The 18,037-nt window shown below is 36.6% G+C and overlaps 2 protein-coding genes across 9 annotated transcripts in view; one reads left to right on the top strand and one right to left on the bottom strand.

Moving 5' to 3' along the window:
* Nucleotides 1–1,372: 1,372 nt before the first annotated feature.
* On the bottom strand, nt 1,373–5,654 carry MED21 (mediator complex subunit 21). Of its 4 annotated transcripts, none has more exons than XM_022800551.2 (6): nt 5,513–5,654; nt 4,737–4,972; nt 4,534–4,598; nt 3,829–3,937; nt 2,673–2,773; nt 1,373–2,052 (listed from the first exon to the last, which is right to left on the bottom strand). In XM_022800551.2, the coding sequence occupies exons 3-6, from the start codon at nt 4,588–4,590 to the stop codon at nt 1,861–1,863; spliced, it is 459 nt and encodes a 152-aa protein (XP_022656286.1). In that variant the 5' UTR covers nt 4,591–4,598; nt 4,737–4,972; nt 5,513–5,654; the 3' UTR covers nt 1,373–1,860. The 4 variants fall into 4 exon arrangements, with proteins under 4 accessions (XP_022656286.1, XP_086841993.1, XP_022656287.1 ...); XM_086985867.1 differs by having other exon boundaries at nt 1,373–2,009; nt 2,708–2,773; XM_022800552.2 differs by lacking the exon at nt 4,534–4,598.
* LOC111248352 (uncharacterized) overlaps nt 5,629–18,037 on the top strand; it is an 18,532-nt gene continuing 6,123 nt past the window's right edge. For 2 of the 5 annotated variants that reach the window (XM_022800544.2, XM_022800545.2), the window contains exon 1: nt 17,405–17,626. The gene's annotated coding sequence lies outside the window, so the exon portion shown is untranslated. Of the gene's footprint in view, nt 5,768–17,400; nt 17,732–18,037 lie in introns of those variants that run through there. The other 3 variants (XM_086985863.1, XM_086985861.1, XM_086985862.1) reach the window with 3 other exon arrangements.

Here is an 18,037-nt window from a genome sequence, read left to right as displayed (position 1 = left end):
TTATATAAGGATTGAAACGAGGAACCGAGTTGTTGGCTCAAAATATAATTAAAATTTTGTAAGCAAGCACGATAATGTTTCAAATTGGTATACTTGTTATGATCTTTACGACATCATGCTACTATCCTAATAACTCAATCGCAGAAAAATGCTAGCGTCGCATTAAGTGTGTTTACAACCTATCCAAAAAATGTAGTGAAAAAGAAAAGCTCAACATATGTTTGTGCCCATGTAATTTAGCTTAGCTTTTCTAATATGATCTTTGTTACCTTTATAATTCAGTACTAGTTTTATGATTGACTGAGTCTAAGTCGAATAAATAACGATCTTGGAGTATAGGTACTTCTATCGAGAACCCATATGACATAACAACAACACGATACCACCCACCTATCGGATTCTATACTCAATATGTCCTTGAAAAGAATGCTTGACTTGTAAAATATTCCGCTATAACTTCAGAAAAAACTGCACTTAAGTAAATCCTCCGTAACCTTTCAGGTCAATGCGAATACATAAGTAATTGCTCGCAGAAAGCATTACTATGCGAATATAAGTTAACGATGTTATCTAATGATACTTTTTGAAAGGCCAGAATTGCATTTATGGGCGTGTACAAAACGAAAGCTGCACGTAAAGTAGCAAATATATTATTATTATTATTATTAGAATAAATGCCATTAGAATTATAATATATAATCTACTTGCAAACTTGAACAAACAATAGCGATATATATATATATATATATATATATTATTTTGCGAAAAATAGTGTTGCACGTTTGATTAGGAACAGGCAGAAACGAAAAATCCGTCGTCGACTGAACCCGGCGGATGATACTACTATTCGTATAAACATCTAGCTATTTATCATTATGAATATGGCTATTTTTCCGCCTAAATATCTTCAGGAGGTACGTGCAAATCTCTTACGTATGTGAGATATACCTAGTCGCTATTTAGGTACCATTTACCTTAAAACAAAGCGCAGGACAAACCGCACGAAATAGCTGAAAGGTCATGCTAGGGATGTTCTATTTTACATTGTATCGATTTACTTCATTGATTATGAAGTAACTTCTTTAAAAATTTCCATTTCAAGCAGCCGAATATGCTAATTGAACAAGTTAGCAGTCATCTGATTATTTATGTTACACGCGTTCAATATTGCGATTTCTACGCGGATAGCTTAATTGAATGACTTAAAAGGTCACTTCTGTCATTCTTATGGCACAAACATGGCACTAACGGGCACACATGTCTGAAGAGTTCTGGCGTGGATATTAGAGTTGGTCTAAAATATATCAAAAATTTAGACTTGCCTTGAAACACACAGTTCAAACTATTTTAGTGTATAGATGGGACAACCCACTGTTGTAAACAAATCAATACTTTTTATTGTCACGGCATATTAAAGGTTAACCAGTTAGATATGACGCACAATCGTGGGTGTTAGTTCCCAAAGGTATGCCAAACAACTCGGTATTCACCAATCATTATTATGTGCGAAACAATACAAGTACAATTCTACCAATTCGCTTTTATCTCCTGCAACAAATTACATCAGCCATTTATTCGGGAAAGTCGACTATCTCTAATTTCGATTACCTTTGTCACAGGTCCCAAATACTCCACTATATATTCTTTGGTTATTTTTTACGAGATTGGTTTGGCATTGTAGAGACCTCGTCGGAAGCTGTCCGGCGGCGTACTTCTAATCACGTTAAGTTGTTCGCGCTTTTTACACCGCAACCATCCCAAAAGGTCATAAAGGATCACAAAATACACAGGGTAAAGGAACTGGATTTTATGTACATTAAACGTGCCGAGCATTTATCGTTCGTCATCGTCATTTCATTATCATTGATGATCTCCTCTAGGAGGTTCCCGATTTGGCAATGGAGGCGGCTGTCTAGCACTCAGCTGTTGGCCGGCGATTTCAGACAGCGCGCCCTGCACCTGACGGAGGAGTCCCTCACCACGGGCCACCACTTCCTTCAAGCGAAGGGCCGCGTCCGCATTTTCCACTTCCAACCGTTCAAGGTTGTTCGCCTATAAAATGGAAGTGAGAAATGTGTTTATTAAAAAAATGTCGTAGAATGTTATTGTGCGCTGCCTTTAATAATAATCGCTTGTTGATGGCGAGGACCATTTTGCCTAAAAACTATTGAAACTTCTATTAGTATGAAAATTAGTTTGAAATAATAGAAAGTTAGGTGTACCGTATGATGTTAAGTGCACAATACCGGATTGTATTATGCGTTAATAATTGGCCATTTGGCACGCAGTATTCGACGATTTGTCTATCTAAAATTATTTTTGAAATTGCTGAAGAATTGCAGAGAATATACACGTGTGCATTTATAAAAATATTCTCATCTAAAAAAGACAAGTTTTTGAAGGAGCTGATATTATTTAATTGCCGATTTACTCATAAAGGACTAGCAACATTGTACTTTGCATTATCTTATTTGATTATTTCATTGTTTAGTTTGGACTTTACTAACATGGATAAAAATAATTTAGACAACCATGAATTATGCTAGCCTTTACAGATATTCTCAAACAAAATGTACGGTATTATAGAAGCAACAAAAAGAAGTAATATAGTAATAACTTAGGCATATAATAGTGATTGTTGCCCAAACACTTTTTCGGGATGCGCTACGTACTTGTAATTCGGGTGCGGCCTCTTCGCTTGGGAGGGAGTCGATAAGCACGTCCATGTCTTTTGCTGTGCGAGCAATCATCGTTGCAAACAAAGCAGCATAGTCTGAAAGTACGGAATCAATATCGATCAAATTCACAAATCGATCGGAAAAGCCCAATGACTTCACATGAAGTACCTATCGTTTTTTGAGCCTAACATATCTGAAATTCATTCAACATCACTGAAACAGTTAGAATTTCCTCCAGCACCATCGCTTTCCTAATATTTCAACCTCTTTGGTCTTCGCTATTTACTACAATTTAACAGTTCTGGTTATCATCTTGAGAGTGTAATATTTGCTAATAAATCCTACTATATTACAAAGTCTGTCTTAATCATATCTTTTTCATCCGTCCGGGTTTGCTCTGTCAGCAAACCCTCCGTAACTCCGGAAATTGCTTTAACCTTTATTAATAAAGTGCCTCGTTAAGGCCCAGATTACCAGCTGTCCAGTGTTGCGAATTTTTTCCTTAATTGACTCAGGAAAGCAGAGTCATTGGAAATGTCCAAAATTTCAGTTGTGAAATCTTTCAACCATAGACCATTATACGGACTTTTCACTCCTTTCTTAGACAAACACGCTTATTAATTAACTGTATTTTTCTCTAAAGTGAGAACTTTATCGTGAGCCAAAGAACTTTTAGATACAGATGCAACCTTTCCACTTGCTGTTTCATGCGCGGCAATGAAGTTTTAAACTGATTTAAAAGCGTTACAGAAAGCATTAGTAGCCACTGGCATATTATTGATGAGTTCGCTATTTTGTTTTAGAAAGAACAAGCTTTTTTTGGTACCAATAATATTTCGCAAGTATCTGATTTTCCTTTTCACAGAACAGAAAGATCAACAAATTCTGGCCAAATTCATAAAAAAATGCACTCCGTATGACATCGTAGTACTGATAGCAAACTCCTGGATTTCGTTAGTTAAGTACCAAACAAAAGCAAAAAAAAATTGCTTAAAGTTTCTGCAACAAAAAGAAACTAAAAAAAAAAACAGCGTAAGTGACCATTTACGAATAGAGATATTTACAGCTAAATATATACATTTCTTAAAGAAATGTACGTTTCAGAAATGAATAAAAAACAGAATATTGACGCATGCTTCACCATCCGTACCCTCTTGAGGTTGTGGAGCAATTTTAGAACTTTTTTCAAGTTCCGGGAACGGCGAGGGCTGAGCTAGCTGCTGCAGGACACCAATGCTATTGCAGAAGTTCTCCGCTTGCTATTAAAAAAACGCACCACGTTAGTTGCTTTCCATTGTATTAGATTTTCAGATAACGAACGCCTGGGTAACAGATCAATAGCAACTGTATTGTCAGTCCTTGAGTTAAATATCGATTAGTTCTAATTAACCGTTTAGGCCTAACGCAGTCAGATTTTTCGAGTCCGACGGTTTTTTGCTTTTCGAATTGAGACAACATCGTATGTTTGTTTACTTAGATGAAGTTCTTATATTTAGAAATACTTAAATATGTTTGCTGACCTGTTCGAGACCATGCGTGCAGAGAAGTGATGAAGTATTGAAATTTCTCTAATTCGTTACACAACACTATGATAGTGAAGTGTTTTTATCAACATTAACATATTGAGCATTTGCTTCTGTACTTGAAATTTACTTAGACCTAGTCAACTATGCAATTTCGCTACCGTCAAGACACTGGCACCTATTTTAAGAAATTTAATTTAAAAAATAAATTAATAAAACCATCGATTGACGACAGCTCGAAATCAACGAAGGTGTCTACAAATGTAATATATATATAAGATACAGAAGTTATATATATCTATATATAACATATATATATAAAAGTTTGTTACCTTTCCCCATTCTGGCGGATAAACAAATGCTTCGCCTGTCACCGGTTGCCCCGCCATTCGGCTACCTTTACAATGAACGAATGATTCTTGAAAATTTTCGGATAGAGCAGTTTCCTTATCCAGCCAAGTTAAGACTTACACAGTAGACTTACTTAATGTGTTTACGCAATAATATATAACTTCAACCGTCAGTGAATACGTACCAAATTCACGGAGTCCTGCAGCTGTGTCAGCCGGTCCGCCATTGTTCTCGGCGTTTGATCACCACAACAGTGTTTGATATTACTGCGCCACAAATCGAATGAAAACAAGTCAATCTCCCATCACAACTCCAAAATGCTTGCTGTATCCTGTTTACGTTCTCTCCGGCCACAGTCAGATTCGTCCGAATTTTCAATCATTCCAACAGAGTAATGCAGCTAATTTGATCAGCATCATGCTAAATACGTCGGATCATTATGGCAGTTATTCAATTAAAAAAGTTTTAACGATACATCCATTAAGAAGTTTCGAGTTATGTTTTTTTAGCTAAAAGATAAGAATAAATAATCGACATGTCATTAATTGAATGAACACCAGTTATGTTTAGAATTTAACATTTCTCATTTTTCTATGGAGCTAACATTTTTTCAGCAACTCAAAGAAGCAAAGTAAAACTGAAAATAAGTGCAATTACTTTTTCTTAATTAATTTGAGTTTATATATTTGATTAAGACCCGAGGTAGACGCACGCTTTGTACTTGCAAGTTATATCTTTTGTATGGTTTTCTAAACGGCGTCTTGCCTTGTAAATGTGGCTTTCGGGAAATGATACATAACTAAACATAAACATCAATGATAGTGTGTATGTTGTGTTTCAGATATGATGAATCCGTTGCAATAGATTCAAAATATGTAGACGATTTCTCCGCTGTCGTCTATACGCTCTAAGAACTAAAAAAGAAATTATACAATCAAATGTCTTTTTAAGTTTACGTACTTAAGAAGAAAGTTGCGGACAATTACAATAAGTTCACGTGCGCAAATGACAACTGGCTGCTGGCTGGTGCTTTGATTGAGTTCGCTGTCTTCAACAGGACCTATGGTTCATCAAAACCGCCGAGTGACGAGCGATTATTGCATTATAAGGCACGGAGAGGGTAGAGCTCGCAACTTGAAATACTGGTATCAGACACGGTCGTTATGCTTGAATTTTGCAACGTTCTGAAGTGATGCATATGGAGACAGAAATAAGGTATGAATCAAGGATCGATTCTATCGATAGAAATTGCTAACCAAGCAAAATATGTTATATTTTACAAAATGTTTGCTCCTGATTATATCAATAGGTCAAGGCTTAAACATAGGCTGTGAAATCTATCCATTCTGTCACACACCTTGCTATTTTGTTAATTCTTTATCCATACAACAAAAAAGAAGTCTTGTAAAAACTATAGAAAAATATAGCTGAACGACAGTGGTTCTCATCTGTATAGTTTTGAAACTTGTCCTCTCTCAGGTCTAAGTAGATGCGACTAGTGCGATTCAAGCTTGAATTAATTTAATCACCTAATTTAATTTTCTAAAGTCTATATGAAGCCTTTAAGTTTTGTCGTATATTACACAAGAGCTCCCGAAGAGGTACCTTCATTATCTACAGATCATCATTCAGATAGATTATATAAAGATGGAACGAGATCTCCATTTTGTCCGTATGCTCTTCTGACCTACTCGATAGAATCTTACTGTAAAGGGCAAACGAGGCAGGGAAATTTCTGTGAGTAGAGAAAAACGAACCGTATTGTTGTATTTGATGGGGCCGCTATGAAGTTTTCGTCCCTACTTCACATACGATCAACATTCTGGTGCTACGACTTCCAGTTCACATGATAATTACCATTCTGTCAGTTTTTTGAGAGTCAGCTTTTTATCTTGTACATTTTGCGCTCATCCTTGGTAGGACAGACTAGGTCTGGTACTCTGGCTGATTTAAAAAAAAAACCTTTTCTTTTGGGTGCGGTTATCTTTGTTTTAGCACCGCTAGTAAGTAACATTTTGCTACCCATTAATGTGAAGGAGGCCTATTCAACGTGTCTTTAAAGGTTATAGCTGAACCATTTTTGAAGTTCGGGTTCAATTGATTCCAATTATGCGCGGTTTTACATACAAAGTTATTAACCTACATCCATAAAAAGTATGTAAGAATTATGCAGAAGAGCTAAACGAATTTACGGAATCGAAAAACTAAGCCCACAGGTTGGTGACAGGTAAATTAATTATTGGATATCAACTTAGAGACAAGAAATTTCGATATTCTATTTCCCACGTACAGACCTTTTTCTACGACTACCTGGCTATATTTATTTTGGGAGCAGATATGATGAAATTACTTCAAGGAAATCCTATTTTCTAAACTGGATCAGACACACTGGCCCGTGCATGTTCAGCTATAGAGTTTATCAACAAGCCAAAAGCATTTACCCGGATTTTACCTTTATATTCACGTACGTTATTCTATTGTAATTAATGGGCCCAAACAATGACGTGTCGCGAAATGCATTATATTAAGCGGTGCGATAAGTAAGCAACGCTAAAATGCTTCGTTGCGGACGAAACAAAGGCGAGGGACGTCGTATCCCTGTTTTTGACGAGAAGCTCTCCCTTGGCTGGTAGCTGTGAAGAGAAAATCAAGGCAAAAACCCTCGCCAACCAAATTGCGTTGGCACTCTATGAAATAAATATGCATCTCTCGGCCATCCCTCTACTATTAGGCGCAAATGGAAAATACACAGCTAAAATTGGTGCTGAAGATATTTTCTACTGAGCAGCTAACGTGAGAGCACATAAAAGAGCAAATTCAACGTATGCAAAGGCCAAATCAAGGTAGCCTATTGCAAGGGCAGTTATTCGCCAGAGCTAGTTCTACTAAACTTATAACACTGGATATCCAACGTACAGGGGAAACTAATAGTAAAAGAACTGTCCCGTTAAAGGAATTGGTTCGTGACCTCGCTATGAACGCCCTGTCGCCTTAGAGCTGTTGACAATCAGTATAGTCGTAATACCATTGCGAGAACCTGTAAATGAGTGCGGCAATTCTACAGTTCTGACTGTGGCCCAGCCAAATTTACAAAGACTCACCACAAATTGATATATGGAACATATACAGTGGAACGTATCCAGTTAGCATCTGCTATTTTGATTGGAGGGACATAGTGCGCTTGATCTAGTCAATAAAATGGGACGCCGTTGGCCTTGTGTTAAATATAATAAATAAATGTTTGCTGTTACTTTGAAACACGTTTACGCGTACGTGTTTCTATAAATCTCATATTTCAGCTGAGTTAAAAACAGATATTTCGTAATTTCTTAACAAGTGGAAATTAAAGAGACCTGAATGTACCACATTTGAGAACAACTCCCGAATAACCCCAGCAACTGACAGCAAATAAGACCACCCCAAGATTCGATTTGTGAATTCAGCCCATATTCAGGACGTAACGTCCTCATCAGCCAACATTTACAACTGTGTTAAAGGCATTTGTGTCTAACCAGCGTTCAGGAGGAATAATGAAATGACGAAATCCTATAAATCTCGTAGGGCGTGGCAACCTAGTTACCGGAAGCAAGATTAAATGAGACGCGAGCTACTCGAAATAAATTTCGATGGGAACCGTTGCTGGTATACAGCATCGGGCCATCGCACCGACACCAGGATGCTGTCAACGTTGTAAACCAAAAAAAAATTGATTTCCTTCTAGGTCTAATAGTAATAATAATGCTAAAAGTCGGAACTGTTGATGATTTACTTTATCGTGATATAAAATAGTACTCACCATAGAACATCCATCGAAGCATGATTATCTCCTCGGTTCGTTTGACTTCCACTTGACATTTATTCCCGGTTTTGACGTATTTTTGTCCCCTCGGTTAAACGGCATGGCGAGTTGTTCGTCGCGAGAAGATTAAATTTTTTCCAGGATAATAAACGAAATGCGACAAAAGGACGAGTTTTGTCAACCCGTTTGTTACTATAAATTAAAATAGAAACGCCAATAGCGGAAAGACAAATCGAAAATTAATCGTTAGCATTAGCGGTCTTACTTACGAATTTAGTTGCGTCTATGAATGAATTTTAGCGAAATTTTCTCGGTTACATTGTTGCATTTAAAGAACTGCTCATTTTTTGAAAATTAGATGTTTACAAGATTGTACAGTAATAGTCGCAGTGGAGCAACTGACAATAGCTAGCGCAGATCGCGATTGTTTTTGTTGTTGTTGATAATAAACTTACTATTTCGATAATGTTTTATTGGTGACTCCGTTTAGACTGTAGTTTAACAATCCGCAGCTTTAGCCTGTATGGTAACAATGCGGATTATTTCAACAATTTTATTTATCACATGTCCGAATAATATTTTCTTACACTTAGTAATTCGAGCTTGTTTTGTTTACCTTAGATAGCCGTGTAACGCATTATGGTTTCCGACTGCACCCAGCAGGGTGGAATCTGGTTAGTGCGTTGGCCACTAGTAATTTAAAGTTACCAATTGATTTTAGCCTACTTAGATCGAGGTGGCGGATCTCTTCCAGAATCAGCAATGGTCAGGCAACAACCAAATGCTTGATTTTTATATCGAAGACTATTTATAGATCCCTGATAAAGTAGATCTTAACTTTTGAACGTGAAATAGCTGCACCTGATACGAGCGCTTGATTCGTTGGCATACTTACGAGATTCTACAGCTAATTTTCTCAAAAACTTCTTGGTAAGTGTAGAATAGTTTTCCTACGATTTTTCTTTATCATGCAGTATACTGCACATAATACATGTACACATAATACAAAAAACAGACACACTCGGACTATCGGACGGAGGTCGAGAGTGAGTTTTCATGATAGCTTAGGGAGTTATGTGCTTCCTTGCTAGTATAAGAGATACATGGTGTCGAGGTTTGAATTCGGGCATAGACATGCGTTTCGTTTCATGTTGGGAGCCCGTCGTCTCATGGAAGGCCTAATGGCGGTGCTGGACGTAAAATTCGAAAGACCCAAGTTCAGAATTCGAATATCCATAGGTCGTCGTGCTTTTTTGAAACAGCCTTTTTCTGCTCTACTGCTCTATAATATATGTCCTCGGTAGCTTCGATTCAACGCAACATTAATCTGCCGAATGGTAAGATGAGATCGGAAAAATTAACGTTTTCCGGCAAAGCAACGCAATGAAAAAAGTGAACAAAAAATTGCAATTAATATTGTCTACTCTATTACGATATAGCTACATGCTGTCTCCCTAGACAAAAGATTATCAAAAAATATTGTTTATGTCGACGACTTGCATATGGAAACCGCATATGGCTATATTGTGATAGATGTTAACTGTTTATAATGAAAATATCTGTAAGGATAACATAGATACACGTCTTGATTTCTTCTATCCTCTTTCTCTCTCTGCTGGTAGTAAGGTAAAGACAAACACGAAACAAGTCAAGTGCTCAGTGGGTATGATTGGTGTTCTCATTGTGCCTCCACCGTGTGTTCATGTCGTTCATTTCATTCACGTCCATGTCAGTTTTGTTGCGATTTTATGTTAGCAAGTATCGGCTTGAGTAAGGGACAACGCATGATCTAGCAGCGATCGGTGTGGATAAATTGTATCTTTTGATTACAGATTCTCTTAAATGAAATAGAGGGATCATCGTTGAAGCCAAAAAGACTGCATGCCCTCTCTTCATAGAACCGGTTTTGCAACGGGCACTTTCTAGCCAGTGTAATACTTTACACTGCTGTAAATTCTATAAATACGACTGAGATCTACATGGTATGGCAGCCTTTTCGTCGTTTCGTCCAGTACTGCCCTAGCTTTGTTTCAAAGAGTAGGCTCTCTGTATGTTGTGTTCATGTTATTAAGCTCATTCTCGTTAAATTCGATTACGACTGATTCATTAGATGTCGGTCAAAGTTAAACTAACGTAAACCGACAAAAGAAAACTTTTGGCAGATCTTACAAATGCTTCTTCAATTTATTCAGATGTTATAGAACGTTCTGCTACAACTGAGACGTCTTATTACGAATTATTCAGCATGTTGTTTACACGCTGGGCAGCTAAGTTTAGGCTCTTTGTTAGTCACTCGACGATAAGCTGTTACTGGTAATTACCTACTTACCTAGGTAATTTAAAGGTGACTCTAGTTCCACACGGCATCACGACTGTAATAGCGTAGTACCCATGAGATCACTTTTTGCTGTCATAAATATGTCTGAGTACGATGATTTTATCTAAATGGATTCCCAATATGACGTACTTCGTTTTACTCTTCCTACAAGGAAACAATCTTGCGTATTATGATATAGTATGATAAAATTAAATGGGTGTAGCACTTACATTCGCAAAAGGAGAGAACTAACAGCTTAATGAATCGAAAAGTTTATTTTCAGTTTACTTTCAGAGTGATGACAAACATGACATAGACACCTCCTGATATCAATGGTACGTTCTGAAACAAGATTTATAGACCTACTTCTATGGTGTTTAGCATATTAATCGACTGTTACAAACAAATCCGCTGGATCTTGAGATTAAATCATTTTTGCATTACACGTCGTTAGTACAAGAAATTTAGATGGTAATTACCTCAGTTTACCTAGAACCTTGTGAACGAAAACCGGCTGAGTTTGCTCCAGGAAAATCAGTTCAGCGATCTAAAACAACAAAGATCGATGCGCAGCGGTGAAGTTTTTGTTCCTCGAAAGTTATAGCGCTGTGCAAATATATCGAAGTCCAGGTGATTTCAAACAAATAACGAGCACGAACGCCTTTCTAAAACGGCAAACCTTTGCATAAAATTCGATACATGGCTTGCAGTTTTCTAGTGAAGAAAGCTGAAACCTTTTATTTAAACTGATTGAGGTTCAGCCCGGATGATCGGGGAAACGTCTATTTAATAATTTTTCGAAGGTTTCACTAAGTAACTGGATGGCTAGTGACTAGGGCGTGATCACATGGCAACTACTGCACGCATTTCTCATCAGGTTTCGATGCATGGCTGAGCAAATAAATTCTTCTGACGCAAGTGTGCTTGACGTAAAGCTCTTTTCTGATACTGGGTCAGCTGCACCAAAGAATTATTAATGATCAGGCCTTGACTCATCCTGTGTTTTTATCAAACCGAGATTGCCTCCGTTTTTTTAGTTGTACAAAAATAATGATGATTATCACGGTAAAATGTGCTGCACATAATTATTCACTCTCTTAGATGGGGCCTTATTAATCTAGGTATTAGGGAAGCGATTTCACAAATATTCAATTAATAATTTTTTAGAGGTTTGTTGAAGCTAAGCAATTAACTAGAATAGAAATGTAAAATAACTTCGATTACATTGGCTTAATTATATGAACCACCAGCTCATGTTTTGTCACTCGCGATCCATCGTTTACCTAAGAAAAGGGTAGCATCACCGAAACACATATCGAAGGGCGGAATCTAGATCGTCATCATCGCGTTATATTTTACATCTTACAACATTTTAGAGCTTGGCTAAAATGATTGAAGATTGTTCAAAGCACATCTTCATAAGGACATTTTACTTTCTACTCCAATGAGTGTTATTTTTACTTGGGTCTTCACACTTTCTGTTTGATACGAATGGTTGGATATATTAGCCACGAAATCAGCGGTCTAATATGTTCGCGGTAAACGCGACGTCATTCACCTTGACACTGTTTGCTTTTGACGGGCGCACTCCTAACGACAGCCTAACGAATAGGTCTGTAGTCCTAACGGCTGCAATGTCGACATGTGCGTTCAAAATCATGTTTTTCATCAGATTCTTTTCGGACGCGGAAATTTTTAAGCGTTCCCGAGATACACTACTCCGCTACAAAGGTGTATACTTTGGTATCATCTACGCGTGATACGGTGACCAAAACGGTACATTGCCTACATTAGTTACACGCAACGCAATGACAACATACGAACAACAATACGGCGAGCTTTATTGTGTAACGCATTCCAGATCATAGCAAATAGATTTAAGGTAGCTTTAGGAGGAGGCGTATTAACCATTTTTTAGTGCGGAGGTTACACTAAAAACGATTTTGTACTTTTCTATTTTGATGATGGTGGTGGGTGAGATGTTATCTCAGCGTGGCTTTGGGAGCACTTAAGAACAATGGGAATGCAGTGTTTAGATCCATCAACAAAGATTTTTCACTGAATGCAACGTGTTCTGGATCACTATTTATTGGAACACGTAGATTGTACAAGCATTCTCTAAGCAAACTATAAGCATTCCTATTATACCCATTTTTTATTGTATTTTGTGATAATAACGATAGTAAGCTAAATAATACTTCGGTATATGATTTATAAATAAAATATATATGGAGAGTCTGAATATTAACGATAATCTTATATGGTCGCTAGAAAATACGTATTTGTATAGTGGACCGTGAGGTATGCACATACAACCTATGCTACGAGTTCTTGCTGACGACACCAATTTTAAGGTGGCTTTGGTGAACATGATCAGGCGGCATGCGACGCTTTGGCCTGAACATCTCGAAAAAGAAGTCGTATTTCTCTATTTAAAATGGCGGTTCATCTAGAACGTACGTCTGCATGGCCGACCCATACAATAAGGCATGTCAGAATATATAATAGTAATAGTAAGAATGAAAACATTGAATAAAATTATAGCGAATATATTCTTTAATTTAAAATTATCTACTCACACTAGAACGTAAACAAACTATCGTTTTCATATTATTCGCAGTTGATGGCTTATGAAGCAGATATATTTACCAAAGTCTTTGGCTAGTAGAAGAAAGTCCACCTAGATTATGTGGCGCCCATTAACCGATTGGTTGATTAAAGATTAATATCTATAATATATATATAATAATATATATAATATCTATAATATATAAGAAGTGTTTCCAGTCAGATAATCATCGTAATTGAAGCCACCAGGTGTCTTCCGGAAGTATTTTCCAGGTTTGATTACCCTGAAAAACGACCGACTCAAATTACGTTTATCGGTTCCGAGTTTAGGACATTTATTGAGAAATCCAGTTTCCAGACTTGTCCAAACGGGAAGGATCCTGAGGACATGCACATATTTTAGCAGATTTGTAACTGAAGGTTACATAGTGCAAGCAGCTGGTGTGATAATCAATGGTGAAAAGACGCAGTAGCGTAGGTGGATGCTTCAAGAATAATCCGAAAAGGCCCAAAGCGAAACTTCCCAGAAAAAATTCAAAGTAGGCAAATTTGTTTTCATCTCGAAATGAAACCAAAAGCCGATCAATGAAAGACCGGTAAAGTCATAAAGATATTCGAATCAGCACAGCGTAATGTCAAGCATACACAACAGTTATTTCTGAAAAAAGTTATGAAAGGAACTTTGCATTTAGCGACCATATTGTCAGAATATAATATTACAAATAACACGCAAAACGATATATATCAGATAATCTATTCTGCACTAACTTACAACTTAATTGTATAATCTACTTTAACAGAAAAGTATCCTTATTTACAAGTAAAGTCGAGCCAGCCTGGAAATTGCGTCTGTCAACACAGTATACAACGCAATACAATACAACGTTCGTTCTTCAAGACTCCTTCTGCTAGCTGAAAATAAATGTATTAATTTTCACTTCGATTCGTTCCATTTTGCAAGTCCTTGCTTGCTATTCATAGAATTCTCTTATTGTTGTGGTTAATTATGAATTGAGAGGCAGATTCATTTTGCCCGTTGATATAACTAGCCGGATTAGTAGATTTTGCACCCACGCAAACGTACAGAATGCCCCGGCATAAACATACAGATACCTGGTTACGCAATCTATAACGTGTAAATCACGAACGTACTAGAGTGATTGTGTGTGTAGTACAACGATGAGAGTGTCATTGATAACACAGCCTAATATGGTGGCTAACTTCGTGTAAATTTCCACAAAAAAAACAAAAAAAAAAAAGATTTCTGGCCTTTTGTTTCAAGTATCAATAGTTGGCGCTTATAGAAGCATCTGGCCGTGCGGTATCTTTGATATAATTCATCCGGTTCGATTGATAGTATATTCAACCAAATGTAAACTATAGCATGAGTGGCGAAATACACAAGTAACTTCATCATGTTGCATCATTCCCAGTTGAAATCATTGCATTAAGTTTCACGCACGGACTTCATTTATTTTTAACTGTTTTTCAACGTGAGAGGCAATGTGGCTTCGCTTCAATATGCTCTCATTGGGGTCGAACGGGACCCAGTTTTAGGCCCTCTTCAGATTTTAATAACCAAACCTGTTTGAATTACAGCGACATACTAATTAGAATTACATCGTAAATCTTTGGTATTATTTTATTCCGTTTTACTATTGATTTGAGCTGTATTTTGGTGTAAAAAGTTACCGCATCCGAGAGACTACTACCTTGGAGGTTTAAGGAATCTAGCGCTAAGTGACAATGTTGCGAGATCAATAGGAGAAGTCTTACACAACATTTTTCTATATTCAGCAAATCCGGTACATTATTTTTTTAGTAAATCTCTTTGGATCGTACGGCCCTGATTTGGCAACGCTAATCTTCGTGAAACCTTTGCGTCGCTTTTTTGTCTTCCAAAGTGAAAAAGCTAACGTGAAATTGCTTCAGGTGGTGTTTATGTGTGGTAGTTTATGTGCACATACTTCACCATATGAACGTCATATGGTGAAGTATGTGCACATAAACTATACTGTTTTTAAAGTTTAGGGTTACTAGCTAAACGTTCTGGAAATATTTTACATAACAACCTATTTTCGTAGTTATCGTATTTTTTCTCCTACCCTACTACCCGCACATTGAACGAACCCTTAGTGATATAAAAATCTTTCATACTCAAACATGCTTACCGACATGTTACTATATGTATATATAGTATATATAAATATTGATAATATATAGGGCTTTCTCCTGTCAGCCAATGCTGCGCTAGCTTGATACATTTGAGATAAAAACTTAAATTACGGTCTGTTCAATAGCACTTCATCTCTAAAACTGTTTTCATATTTAGCTATTATTGGCTAAAAACTTGCGCGATTTACTGTTTCATAGATGAAAATATAAGACGTTGTCATAGTTCAAGATAATACCTAGAGTTTGATAGATGATCATTATTTACTTTGGTAACATGTTCGTAGCTCTTGAGGAATACTTGATGATTCCAAAATGTTCCAGCAGAAAAACCGTGGCTGTCGGTACCTCAAGACACATTTTTCTTTAATCCTGTTCACAGAGTATTTCACATTATTCAGCTATAACGACTACCCTTCGAGAGGTAATGATTGACGCATACAGAGCCCAGGCGGGGCAGTCGCTTAGGAATCAATGGGATTTTAAAAGCTCAGTTCTGTCTTATATCAAGATAGAATTGAGCTTTCGATAAAGCGGGCAGGGTCCTTAGTCCTCTTTCATAGCTCTTAGAAACGCAACTGCAAACGACTCTTTTAACAACTGAATACACAGGTGTCGCAATCAAGCATATAGGACAAATTGCCTATCGATGAAGGACAGACAAGTCTACGACGGTCCTACACCATTTTTTGTGCTAATTCAACTTTTTCACCGTGTGAGCGATACATAAAAGGGAAACGTAAATAGATGTTATGGTTAGATAAACAATATTTTTTTGTTATCAATTTTTTTTGCAATTCCATGTAAGTTTTCATATATCACTAATGCTACAACATGAGAACTCACATCGATTATACACGCTTGATCATTGACGTTACCGTAGGGTATTTGTTAGCAACATTGTACTGTTCTTGAGAAGAGACGCACATTTTGGGCAAAGATAATTCGTACGGCGCTGATGAGTCCACTTCAGATTCTTCCGGCGCCAGCTAATTGAAAATTGAAATGTGATGCGATGGCTAGTTTTAATTCTACGACGATACAAACAAACTGTGGTAGTTTTAGAATGCCATGCCGCTTAATCAGACTCTGGTGAGTAGGCCAAGTTAATGATAATCGGCACGGAATTGAACATTCGAGAGAAAGTAGATCAGAAGATGCATGCTAGGCGCGTTTCAACGACATTTCTTTATGCACTTTGCTATGGATATAAAACATAGTATATCTCTGCGTTCTTATCGTTTAGATAAGGGGCGTACCTGTATAACAAGTTACTTAAAATATTACATTTACAAAGTTAAACTTTGCTTTGTTTTTAATATACATTTAGCTAGCGATATATACTTATAAATGAGAAGTGAAGCTTAGTAAAAATAATTCAAATGACATATTTTATAGTGTCTACGCTTCGTGCAAGGATCCCATATTATTAGTAGAACTTTTCGCTATACTTGAATATTAAACTTAACTTAAGAACCGACCCTCTACTAACATGTCTACATTTTAAAAGCCAAGTAAATATAACCGAAGCTCTCTAATGTTACTCGTTTGTAAACACGAGATATAGCTGTAAGTGGACCTCGATAGTAAGATTTGAACACAAGCTATAGCATCTGAGTATAGAAATATTATTTAGAGAAAATTTATATTATAAAATTATAATAATTATTTATTATTATATTTATTTATTATTAAAGCTTCAGAAACGCAACAAATTTTGGACAATCAGTATCTAGTACATAAGAGACTGATCAATCAATACAGAGTGTATGTATGTAAGAGATCCACTGAGAGGTAACTAGCTCGAACTATAGAAAAGTATTATTGTTATCGGCTTAATTAATGTAACCAAATAAATAACGTATGTGTTAAGCATTTTCTCTTGGCTGATTATGTAAAGTAGAAATATTTGGGATTGACCGAAGCTTTCCTTTATGTCCATCGCCCGCTGAGAAAAATATAATCGAAAATGCATCCATCGCACATTTTCAGCTGATCGTTGAACCGCCAATGTGCTATGCGTAACCGGCACTCGAACAAACAACACAAACTGAATAACGTAAAGAACTTTCCTATCCATCTAAAATAGCCGTGACGAAAACGTGCATTCGACGTGCTGCCGAGGTTTTTGTCAAAACAAAATCAGCAGATGGCCATTGGTGACGGAGATATCGTACGAACTTTGGAATTTGTATTTGTTCGAATTTGAGTCTAATAGGTGAGATAAATAAATACGAGCTCATCAGTTACGCTTATTGTTGTTAACTACTGATAAATTAGCAAAGAAATAATCAGTTCCAGTAATAATCAAATCAAAGTGAAGGTAAACGATCAATACAACAAGAACATTTTCGGTGTTTATTGTTTGTTGCTTATTTCTTCATGTTATCGTTATATATTGTTATTATTATTACTACAGTCTTATCAGCAGTGTTAAAATCTTTATGAGAAGATGGTAATAAATCGCCAAAAAATAATAATAAAAAATTTATTTCATCTTATGGTTAGCGTGCATCGAAACTGGACATGTACTTTATGGCTACCTTTATTGTCCAGTCAAGTAAATTGGAATATAACTAAGCAACATTTTGCTCGTAGCGATAAATTTTTGCTGGTTAAATTTGTATTC

The sequence above is a fragment of the Varroa destructor genome, unplaced genomic scaffold (assembly GCF_002443255.2).
Source record: "Varroa destructor unplaced genomic scaffold, Vdes_3.0 BEIS01000003.1, whole genome shotgun sequence".
Classification (NCBI taxonomy): domain Eukaryota; kingdom Metazoa; phylum Arthropoda; class Arachnida; order Mesostigmata; family Varroidae; genus Varroa; species Varroa destructor.
The sequence above is the reverse complement of the archived record's forward strand: the minus strand, read 5'-3'. Positions and strand labels throughout refer to the sequence as shown.